Below are 12,437 nucleotides of genomic sequence, written 5' to 3'. Positions count from 1 at the left end.
TTTTTTACAACACGGTCCAAGGTTCAACCTTCTAAGAATGAGGCTATAAGAACACCATAAGAAACGATCAAAAGCCAAGGTTAGAGTTATCAAACTTTTTTAACCTTAGAAGCATTAAAAAAGAAATTTTGTAACAATGAAAATAGGTTTTTAAAATGCATATTGTGGTTTCCATGCATTGAAATCGAAGGTCAATTCATTTCGTTTATTCTACTTATCATGCCCCTATTGGACGGTTTCTATCCTAACCACATCCTCACAGTCCAAGTATCTTATCATTCAATACATACATACACAATGACAAAGACAAACCACATGAGTCCCCATACTCTCTACATTTAATGCAAACACACATGGCCCATCTCAATCTCTTTTGACATTCTGTTCCCAAATACCAATCTTCAACATATCATATACTTTTAACACATTTCATCAATCTCATAAAAAAAAACATGAACAAATTTCATCACTTGTTTGAAAGGATCTCATCAATCTCACCTTTCTCATTATACATAGCCACAAGTTTCTTTGCATATGATGGCATGTGTCTTGCAGCTCTGAGTTCATTAGATTATCAAATTAAATCCAACTCATGACTAATTTTATAAATAAATAAATAAAGACTCCAAAACATACCTTTCTTTACCCCATGTCCGGTTCACATATAAATAGTTTCTGATAGTATGATAATCGAGGGAATAGCGAGCAAATTCAAGACCTTTTGGCCCAATCTGAAAATGACTTAAAGAGTTAGAATCTTTATCCTGTTTTTTTTTTTTTTTTTTTTTTTTTTTTTTGTAATAATATATGATGAACTCTTACTAGATTTAGTATAAATGCAATAATGTTTCCTATAAACTTTGGAGCAGGCTGAGCAGGACCCTTTCCTGAAAATGAAATCAATACATAACAAAAAAAAATCATGCTTGGATTCGAAGATTGAGATTAATGATAGAAAAAAAGAAAATGAAAGTATTTTGCTATTTCTTGCATTAAGATCAAATAATAATTACCGAGTTTAGCATTATCGTCTGCCTTCACGGTTTCCATAACAAAAGGACGTCTCTCACCCTGAAGTAAACAATTGTGGTAAGTTATATTAAGGGATAAGGACATAAAAGCCCTTACGTTTGACAGAAATATGCGGATTTACCCTTTTTTGGATTTTAGCTTCACTAATACCAGATACTTCCAACATTTTTTTTTTCAATTTTACCATTTTGTATATTTGTGGTTCATTAAAGCATTTACATTTGGTAGAAATGTTCGGTTTTACCGGATAAATCTGCAAAAAGGGTAAACTTGAAAAAAAAAAAAAAAAAAAAAAAAAAGGTTGCAAGTATCCGGTATTAGTGAACCTAAAATCCAAAAAAGAATAAATTCGCACATTTTTGTCAAACTTAAGGGCTTTTATATCATTATCCCTTATACAGATGACTTGTATCTAATATGAGGAAAACTAAAGATTAGGATTTTACTCCACTTATTGTAGGGGTGATCTCCACTAGATCCTTGACCAAGTTCAGCATTTCTCTTCCACGTTCATTTCTGCAATTTGAATGGTCAAAAGGTAAGGATTAAATGCCTGAAATAGCAACGTACTTACATTGATTTGTTTATTACATAACCTTACATACCTTTCTTCTTATTACAGCATCATACAGTGAAAAATCTACCCAATATAGCAATGTCATATAACGATTTTCACTGCTGTAACTGGATAGGTTTTTCAAAGTATAATGCCCATGTAAGAAAATACAATGCTATTATTGGGTAGGTTTTTTATAACACAAAATAAGAAAAAAAAAATTCGTACGTATAATGAAATTTAGAGAATATATAAAAAGGGGAGCCTCGTTCTTCACCTCACTGTAATATATTGTGGATGTTGTGTCATGCTGACTCCAGAATATTTTGGTACCCCCATGTACCCCACCACCAAATCCTGAATTTAAGGTTATTTTGGAGGGCATTTATGTCTTTTGCACAAACAAAAAATTGAGAAAGAAAGTCTCTATCCCACATTTTTGGGTCAGACAAAAAGTTGCAGTCTTTGTCTCATTGACATCAGTCTGAGTCCCAGTCACACTGGACAAACATAGTACAGCTTGTCATGTCATAATAGAAGGAGATTTAAATTTAATGACAGGGGAAAGACTTACAGCTACTGCATTTGTGTAGTCGAAACAACTGAAAAATGAAAAGAATAAGTTATTCTAGTGGCCTCTTTGAAGATTAAAGAAACTTATATAAAAATTTAAAAAAAAAAAAAAAAAAAAACATGGAGAGGGATGGAGGGTACCTGTAGCACGATGGTGCTATAACATCAACCAACTCATTTGCTGGCAGAGAGAAATAGGGAACCTGTTTTAGTTAAAATTTAAAAAAAAAATGGTAATTGGAGTTTAAAGATAATGGAAAAAGGAAAGTGGAGAAGGTTAAGGTTATTGGCCATGGTACCTCTTCTATATGACCATCTAAATGCTTCAAATGGACCTACCAACATGAAAAGACATATATATATATATATATATATATATATATATATATATATATATATATATATATATATATATATATATAACAAAAGTTAATATTTTTATGATAAGTAAATAATAATATGTTGAAATAAAGTGTTAAATACCTTATAATCTTGCATAAACTCATAATGAAGAACTGTATCTGGATCTGTGCTAGCAGCTCGTAGAAACTTATCTAGACCATCTCGTGTTCCATTATCCACTACAACCCAAAAAAAAATTAAATGGTATTTTATTTACTTATTTTGCACATATGAATTTCATGATTTAATAAATTGTAAAATTCATTCCATTAACACTTAACAGACTATTATAACATAAAAAAAGAGGTTATGAGAAGAGAAGGTACAAGTTACCACAATTAGTCCCCAGCACATAAAGCTTGTCCAAGTTCAAATATTTCTCAACTGATCGTAGTGCTGCAGATTAACAAACTAATCTGCATTAAAATAGTAAAGTCACAAGAACGAAAAATATTACCATATCATAACACAATAATACACAAAACCTCATATCATATATATATATATATATATATATATATATATATATATATATATATATATATATATATATATATATATATATATATATACCTTGTACTTGGCATCCAACACCACAGAACAGCAGACGCTTTACACCTGCTGCCTCAACCATAGCAAGTGTATTAAGGTTAGGAGACAATGTCGGTTTTACCCCTTTTGCTGCTAGAACTTCCTCAGGTGTCCTACATCAAAAAAACAAAAAACAAAAAGTATTAAGACTATTAAAAAAAAGGCGAGAAATTATGTTTTTAGAAGCTCTAAAATTTAAAAAAAAAAAAAAAAAAAAAAAAAAAAAAAAAAAAAAGGATGAGTATCTTCGGTACCTTGCCAAAACAGGTCTTGGGGACAGTCTGTCGTCTGGATCACTGACATGAATCGAACAAGAATTCAACATAAAAGTTGTTGCAGTTTACCACAAAACGATATAAAAAATAGTTATGCACTTTTAATTGTTTGTTTGTTATAGCATCCTACTTTCATTACTTCCTATTACAGCATTGTACTTTGAGAAATCTACCCCATTACAGCAATATCATACAAATACAAAGCAATTTCCATTGCTATAATTGAGTTGATTTTTCAAAGTATAATGTCCTAAATCCTAATAAGAAAAAAAAAAGACTGAAAGTACAATGCTGTAAAAAGTATAATGTGTTGATAAGAAAAAGAAAGTACAATGTTTGATAGAGAGAAATGGAAATAGGATGCTATAATACGCAGATAAATGAAATTATGTTGTTATTTTTTGCATTTAGCCATAAAATTATTACCTCTGGACACAAATTACAGCTTCAACCATGCCTGATTTCAACATTTCAATTGCAATAGTTGTGACTATCCCTGTCCATTGAGCTCCTAGCATCATAAATTCAGGTCTTTTCAGTTTTCAGGATTCAAGATTGAACAACTTCATAAAATACGTGAAAACGGTGTTTTATGTATTTAAAAAAAAAAAAAAAAAAGGAATGGAGAGTGTGTTTGGATAACAGGATAAAAGCTAAAAGAATAATCAATATCTGGATATAAAGATAATATGATTTCCATATCAGAACGTGTTAATAATTTATGAATGTTAATGAGGTATAGTATATAGACACCCCATATAAACCAAACACAAGTTTAAAGACAAAAATATGACCTTCTACAGGCGTTGTTTTACGAGCATAAAGTAGCTCTTCATGAACACCAAAATATGTTTCATCTAATGAATCAACATTCCGACCTCGGCCATGAACCACTTGTTCTAGCCCCTGAACCGAAGAGCAATAAGGGTTTAATCGGAAAGGACTGAGAGCACAGAAAATATTATAAACTCACTTCAATCCTTGACATTCCATCTCCCAAGAAAGCACAGGCATTCTTCACATGAGCAATGTAGTAAGAATCACACAATCCACACTTACTGCAAGAACAAGAAATTTGTAATCCAACGCTTCAACAGAAACCCTAATTAGTACGTTTAGGAACGAAGATATCATCAAACTAAATCGCTGCTCAAAAATAAGAATATTAGACAAGTACAGAAGGAAATGTAGGAGATTAATATAAATAAGATGGAAAAGGATTGTAAAAAGAACCTGCACTGATCTTTAGCTGGGTATGTGCCTCCAGGAGGTATAGGTTTGGATCGTTGCCTCCAATCGTCTCTCAATTTTACTGAACTCCCATTTGTATCTGTAGTTATCATGATTGAAAACAACATATTAGAATTCCGAAACTGTTTTCAGTGAAAGATCAACAGACAGATTGAACCTTTAGAAGATGAAGCTGAAATTATAGATGGCTGTAAGGGCAACGAGCAGAGTCTTGCACTGAAAATAGCCATGGGTGTAGTGTAGATTGAAGCTGAGTTTAAGAGTGAGTTGTTTTCCGCCACATATATATGTTGTTTGGAGAGAAACTAATATCTGTACCAGCACGCGTCGTTTCAACAGGGCTGTTTGTTTGTTTTTTTTTTTTTTTTTTTTAAATCTGCTCAATCATTTTTGTCTGCAGGCGCCCAGACATGTGCTCTCACAATATGTTTGTTTTTTGGAAAGGGTTAGATCAAAAAATGTTGTGACATCTTCCTCTACACAGACATGAGTCATTATCTTTAAAGGTTTTCAGATTTCATTTTAACCTATACCAAAAAAAAAATGGGTCACCGTGCAATTTTTTTTCTTTTTTTTTTTTTTGCTAAAAATGCATTATTAATGTTTATGAAATAAAATTAAGTTTGAAAAATCAATTTATTTCAACAGCTGCAGACGTTAAAAACAAGCAGTCTTCTTATTACAGATTGCAGACATTTGGTCTACCTCTACTGCCGCAGAGGCTTGCAGATGTTGTCCGCAGACTGCAGATATTTTGGCTTCAAAAAAACAAACAACACTTATATAAATTATTTGAAGTAACATTTATTTTTCCATTTTTTTTTTCATATATATATAAGACCAATATATATACGAGCAGCAGATTCTTAAAGAAGCTCTAGCAGATTCTTAAAGAAGTAAGAACAAGGGCATGTTTGATATACATCTAGAAGCAAGAATAATGGTCTTTTAGATATATCTTTTACTGGTCCAGTAAGATCTGACTCACTCCAAGTCGGTGCATTTGATTACCTCATATTTTGCCTCTTATTCGATCCACAAAAAATAAGATCTATTCGGTCATATGTTCCCTTTGAAGAAGTAAGAATAAGGGTATGTTTGATATACTTTTTATTGGTCCAGTAATATCTGATTCGGTCCAGGTCAATGAGTTTGATTACCTCATATTTTACCTCGTATTCGGTCCATAGAAAATAAGGTCTGATTCAGTCATATGTTTCCTTTAAAGAAGTAAGAATAAGGATCTGTTTTATATACTTTTTATTGATCCAGTAAGATCTTATTCGGTCCGGGTCAACGTGTTTGATTACCTCATATTTTGCCTCTTATTCGGTCATCAAGGTCTGATTTGGTCCACAGAAAATAGACGATGACTAGAATGTACAAACTTATTTGCCCTAATTTTTTCCTTCATCTTCTCCTTCCCAGCTACGTTCCTTCTCTTGCCTATCTCTAACATATGCAACAGTTGCGCCTCCCACTGCTATCTGTGTCGTTCCCACTGTTATGGTCATGATTATGTGTTTTAGTTATTTATTAGCATTAATTGTATGTTATTGTAATGTGTAGGAAGAGCAGTTTCTGATGTGTTGATTTCCAACATATGGGAAGTGTTTAATGGGAAGATAGAGAAAGGCAGGGACAAACCTGTAATTTCATGTTTTGAGTTTATTAGGGAGTATCTAATGAAGAGGATATGTAATGTCATGAAAGCAATGAATAAGGCTAAAGGTTCATCAACACCTACAGCAACAGACATCCTAGATGCAAGGAAAAAAGGTGATTCGCAATATATTGCTAGGTGGAATGGGGCAAACAAGTATCAAGTCATTGGAGCTTTGCAAGATCAGCATGTGGTGGATGTTAGGAACCAAACCTGCGTTTGTAGAAAGTGGGAATTAATGGGAATACCTTGCAGGCATGCAATAGCAACTCTAAATGAAATGAGCAAAGACCCTGAGGCTGAGCTTGACATTTACAAGTGGGTACACAAGGTGTATTGGCTAGAGACATGGCAAAAATCTTATTCATTTAAGGTGAAGCCAATTAAAAGGAGACCCATGTGGCCTAAAAGTAATTGTCCAACAAAGCAAATCCCTATTCCACATCGCACTCAGGTGGGAAGGCCTAAGAAAAAAAGAAGACAAAGTGAGGGTGAAAGGTTAAGCAAAAGGCAGAAGGCAAGTCAAGGTGATGGAGTCAATGAGATGCAAGGACAAGATTCCCAAGGACCAACAAATGATGGAGTGCAGAAGCTATCAAGGAAGCATATCAATGTTACTTGTAGAAAATGCAAGAATAAGGGACACAACTTTAGGACCTGTAAAGGGCAAGGTGGGAATCAGTCCAAGAAGTGATTTTGGTTGTTTGTTGTGGTGCAATGACTATTTAGTTGTTTGTTGTTAAAAACTGTTTGTTTTTTTAATACTTTTAGTTATGGTTTGATAATGTGGTTATGTATGGTGCACAAACACTTGTATGCTTAATTTGGTAATTGTTTTTGGTTCCACTCATGTGGTTAATAAAATGTGCATTTTGGTCAAATTATGACACGTATTTTGGTAATGTACTATTGTTACATTTTGGTTCTATTTTGTCACACTCCCGAACCAGGACGGCGGAAACATCTGGGGGCGGATGACGTCATTGTATAGTATCACAACAGTTGTATATAAATGAAACATAGCAACCCAAACAGTATACATTAAGAATACAAGCTTACTTAGTTTACATACTGTGTTTGTTCAAAAGTTACACAATAATGACTGAAAAGTAAAATTCCATAATGCAACAACACTTGATCTCAAAAGAGGTGAATACTTGTTACTGGTTCCCTGAGAATATAAGTGATTTTGAAAATCGTTAACAATAATGTTGGTGAGTTCATAAGCATTTTTTTATGAAAAGGGTTTGTAACTGCTTTGTTTAAAATAATTTTGTATGTTTCCAGAAAATCTGATATTTTCTATAAAATATGTTATTAGTCTAATAACCAAGACTAAAAATTTATGAATGTCCTTTGTATCTTTATCCCTGTGGAGTGAATAAGTATGTATGTTTATAGAAAATCCAATATTTTCTTATATGTGAACTGTGATATTAAACCCTAAGACCAGAAATGTAAGAAATAGTGTACTAAAAAGTAGTATCTAGTTTTATATTTTTATAAAATCGATGAAGTGTAAGCTTCTCGTAAACCAAGATAGTATTGTTAATCCCTATGTGAGTTATTATAACCATGATTGATGTGACTGTTATGCATGTACGACGTTCTTCAGGCATCAGAATTGGTAGATATTTGTCACCCTAGACTAGCCCGTCTAGTTGTAGTGAACAGCTTAGGTGTGGGGTTGTCAATCCCGTATAGATCTATACATAACTATCTCGCTCTCCCTCTAGTAGACTCTGGTTATAATGCTGGACTTAAAGTGTACGCTAGGTAGGTACGGTGAAGAGAATTTCTCACTAAAGCATTAACAGATTTACGTGAACTATGACTCCCCTTTCCTTGAATAATGAATTAGTTACACTATTGAAAATTTATGACATGTGTTTTATGACACCCAAACTATACCATTTATAGTTAGCCTTGTATGCTTTTTGTGTAAACTATTTATATAAATTTTATATAAATATCGAGTTGAGATCTTGTCTAGTGGTAATATATGTTCTTAAAACATAATATTCTTGGGTTTAACCCACTAAAACAGTAATGACTAAAAATATGACACTTTTACTAGAAAAGCTATTTTTAGCAAAAATTACCTAAATTTGTTGTTTTGTCCTTCTCATATTTTACCGGTTAATATTTGTATCACAAATAGTTTATGCTTGTCAACTTTACCATCCCAACCTCACTGGTCACGATTTTTATAAAAAGAAATGGTGACTTTAACATTTTTATACAAATATTTATACAAATTTCAAGTAGTAAGAATGAGACATGCAAGTGTCCAAAGGACAAACATATTTTGACTTATATATATATATATATATATATATATATATATATATATATATATGTTTTTGTTATCCTTGTGTGTATCCTCCCATAAAAGCATGAAAAACTCAAAAATGGGGGTATGAAGCTCACATTGGGTTGGTTTTGTGGATGATTTGAAGTGGATTGAAGGAGATTTCGAGCCTAAGATGGAGATGATGAACTTGAAGAGCTTATTGGGGATGCTAGTATCCTAGTGAGTTTAACACACGAAAATGTGTGTAAACATGGTGAAATCCAACATAAAATCACATAGAAAAGCTTGAAGTTCATGAAATAACTTACCTAAAGCTCAAAAATTTGAAGAAGAAAGGAATTTCTTTGGGGTCTCTAGCTTGCCTTTGAGAGAAGAATGGAGAGTGAAGAAATTGAAGCCTTTGAAGTGGGGCAAATGGCCTCTCAGCCAAGGTACTTATAGAGAGAGAGGAAAGAGAGGGTTCTTGTTGCATGAGGGGTATTAGGGTGTGTAGTATGGATGTTTGGAGAATATTTGTTTGCCTTGCATTGTTATTTGATTGTCAAAGAGATGTAAAGCTTGAAGAATCAAATCACCTAAGTCAACTTTTTGGGTCTTGTACCCTAACCGAATCCACTAGCCAAGGTGGGGTGGTATTCGGTTTTTGGCTTGCATGGGAGAGGGGTTTTCGATTTTTAGACCATGCATGGGAGGGTTTTCAGCCTTAAGGTGGCCCATGGGGGTGTTTTCGGTTCCTAAGTCTCCAATAGAAGGGTTTTCGGTCAAGAGGTTTTCTTGGCCGAAAACCTTAAAGCAATGTCCCTCTTTGATTAATGTTTAGCTATTTGATCTAATTTGAGCTTCTACGAGTTTATTACGAACATGATTCTTAGTGTATGCATACATGTACTCATATAACATTGCCATTTTTGAATTACAAGAATCATTTGCATCGAGATTACATTGAATATTCATTTGTACATGGTTACTATCTAGACTTTACTTGACTCTAAATTTACTAGTTGTCACATATTTATGTGCTTATATTTGACTACTGATACACATTTTCACACTAAAATATCATTTATATCATTAACAACATTGGAATTCATTACAAACATGATGATGTCAACTTACAACAAAATGATACCATTTTTATACCAATACATTGGAATTCATTACCCTGCATCACTTGATCAACAAAAAACCCCGCATTTGTCTAACCCTATCCCTTACGTAGACCAAATACTAAAGGTAACAATCACAAACATAAACCAACTTGCACATAAATACATCTTCATCTTGAAACCTTCATCCTTCAATGCATCACACCTTACCTCCAACATGTTGTTCCTGCTTAAAAGTTCATTGCATTGTTCATGTAACATGTTGATACTTCTTACCAGCCCATTACACCTCCCCTCTAACGTATTGATGTTTCTTAGAAGACAAGATATGATGGTTTTACTCCTAGCACACATAGGCAGGTCAACCCACCCGATAAACCCATAAATAGAATCCTTAGTAGGGCACGCATAAAACCTCCTTCCGGGATTCAATGGTGTCCAAGACGTTTTCACCAAAGAGAGCTTTCCACAAAAATAAACCACCATTGTTCAATTGCATGCCAGGACGGACAAATGGAAGAAAATAGTCGTTGTAGAAGAACAGTGAAGAACGTTGGGGAAGAACAGTCGTTAGGGAAGAAGCTAGAAATAGAAAATGATATATAAAGGCGGTTTTATTTTTTCTTATGCAAAAATGGTCCCTATAAGTAAAAGGATGGAAATACCCTCATGTGGAAGGCACATGAGGGTGTTAACAGATTCCTTTTAAATGGAGTTAAGTGCAGGGACCATTTTCACAAACAAACCAGTCCAAAAGGACCACGAAACCAAAAAACTCGTGGTTTGGACCAAAACCCCAAAAAAATGCATACCACAGGGACCATTTTTGCAATTTTGTCTAAATTTTATTTTGAAAAAAAAATAAAAGAAAATAACCACAGCCAATCACAACCAACATTTTCCTTCTCTTTCTTCTTGCTACCTCCCTAGCGATACATTACTAGCGAGTCCTCTAGCGACTCTTAAGGAGTAGTATAGAAATGGCTAACAAGTGTTTTGGCGAGGGGTGGCGAGGCCACTCCCTCAAGCCTTAGCAAGTCCCTTAACAAGTGTTAGGGTCAGTGTTCCTTGTCCATAGCGAGTGCTTAGCGAGCAGCTTGGTGAGTCCACTCCTCCTAGCTTTATTACCACTTACCAATTAGTTTGAAACTTTGACACTTTAACATCACTTCTCTTAACAAGCTACTTCGACAGTTTTTTAGTTGGGAAATTAAGTAAATTAACCATTTTTGTGTTGGTTTTTATAAAAAATGACCAATTTGATTTTATTTATTTTTTTAAAAATAATTATTTTATCCAAAATGGGTCATTTTAGGTGTTGTTTGTTCTTTCTCAAAAGCTCTTCTTGGCTGCTTTTGTTTGCGCCGAGCAGACCAGACACTACATAAGTTCTTATAAATATTCACACCATTTCCCCTCTGCTTCTTCCTCAAGAATGATTGTAGCCGTCATCAACTTGTTTATTTGTTTGTTGTATTATTCCTTGAAAAAAGCATTAACCATAATTGATGTATATCTTTCTCCATTAGTGTGTGGATTGACTAAAATTTAAATTTCCAATTAAATAAATGGTTTTAGTGTACAAATGTTTGGTTTATTTTCGTATATAATGTGCATAACCCAACAATAGCAATGCATAACTACTTGCTTAATTGGGTCAAATTTGAAGTATAATGATTTAATAAGAAATGTTTTTGAGGTACAATGTTATGATTGAATAGAATTTTTGGTTGTATAAATTTTATTCCAGTACTATAAAACTATAATCAATGAAATAGACTTTTATGTTTATAAATAGTTTTTTCTATAGTCTGTAGAGTTTAAAAAATAAGCAGTCTTCTTCTTAAATACTACAGACGTTTGATCCACTTTTTCTTCTATAGATGTTTGCAGATGTGGTCTGCAGACTGCAAACATTTTACCTCTTAAAAAACAAACAACACCTTAGATACCATCTCTGATTATGTGAATATGGTCCGGCCCATTCCGACTTGTTATGGAGCACAAACTACAAAACCTTATTTCGGATTTTATTCCAACACATTCAGGAGCACAAAGTACAAAACCCATTTTGACACAATTTGGCCCTTCTACATATTTCATACTAAATAATCAACGAATATATGGCACATGATTCCAATGATTTTGAATTTTTACAGGTAAGTTCTTCAGTCCTACGTTTGTATTTGTTTAATTTCAATACTATTGGTGTAACAGATTAAATCTGTAACATTAAGAACATGTTCTGAACTATGTTGTAGATGGCCTAATTTAGTGTTATGATCAACCCAACACTAGTTTAGTTAGTATCTTAGGCTATTATACCTAAAAATGTGGTACTCCAGAACTACACAAAAGCAATTTCGAACATGTCCAGAATGTGAAGAACCATTCCAGAACACGAAAAACATGTTCCAAATGTGCAGAACAATTTTGGAATGTTCATGGCATTTCGTTTTGGACACCGTTTACACTTCTGAATTACCTTAAAATTAATCTGTTTGGTTTTATTTGTAGCATAACAAAATTTTTGATGCATCAATTACACTATCTTGCAAACCTGTAATTGATGCGGATATTCTTGCGAAACTCAGGAAGAGACCACCACGTGAGGCTATGTTTCCGAAAGACTTGTTTTTGTAGATGGTTAGATATTCATACGAGAGTAGAGGGG

The 12,437-nt window shown here is 33.4% G+C and overlaps 2 protein-coding genes across 2 annotated transcripts; one reads left to right on the top strand and one right to left on the bottom strand.

Annotated features, from left to right (window-relative positions):
* Positions 1-272: 272 nt before the first annotated feature.
* HCAR (coenzyme F420 hydrogenase family / dehydrogenase, beta subunit family) lies at positions 273-4,995 on the bottom strand. The gene is made up of 18 exons (XM_079004236.1): positions 4,838-4,995; positions 4,663-4,759; positions 4,403-4,487; positions 4,224-4,335; positions 3,856-3,940; positions 3,409-3,450; positions 3,137-3,267; positions 2,897-2,959; positions 2,645-2,742; positions 2,461-2,496; positions 2,303-2,364; positions 2,163-2,190; positions 1,866-1,945; positions 1,479-1,548; positions 1,014-1,071; positions 823-887; positions 637-731; positions 273-557 (listed from the first exon to the last, which is right to left on the bottom strand). Exons 1-18 carry the CDS (start codon positions 4,908-4,910, stop codon positions 467-469), a joined length of 1,371 nt encoding a protein of 456 aa, XP_078860362.1. The 5' UTR covers positions 4,911-4,995; the 3' UTR covers positions 273-466.
* A 228-nt stretch (positions 4,996-5,223) lies between these two features.
* Positions 5,224-7,037, top strand: LOC145060026 (uncharacterized). Its single transcript, XM_079007763.1, has 3 exons — positions 5,224-5,233; positions 5,329-5,379; positions 6,250-7,037. The coding sequence occupies exons 1-3, from the start codon at positions 5,224-5,226 to the stop codon at positions 7,035-7,037; spliced, it is 849 nt and encodes a 282-aa protein (XP_078863889.1).
* Positions 7,038-12,437: the final 5,400 nt, after the last annotated feature.

The sequence above is a fragment of the Lactuca serriola genome, chromosome 6 (assembly GCF_051521515.1).
Source record: "Lactuca serriola cultivar US96UC23 chromosome 6, Lser_US96UC23_V15, whole genome shotgun sequence".
NCBI classification, from domain to species: domain Eukaryota; kingdom Viridiplantae; phylum Streptophyta; class Magnoliopsida; order Asterales; family Asteraceae; genus Lactuca; species Lactuca serriola.
Note: the sequence above shows the minus strand (reverse complement) of the source record. Positions and strands in the feature narration are given on the sequence as shown.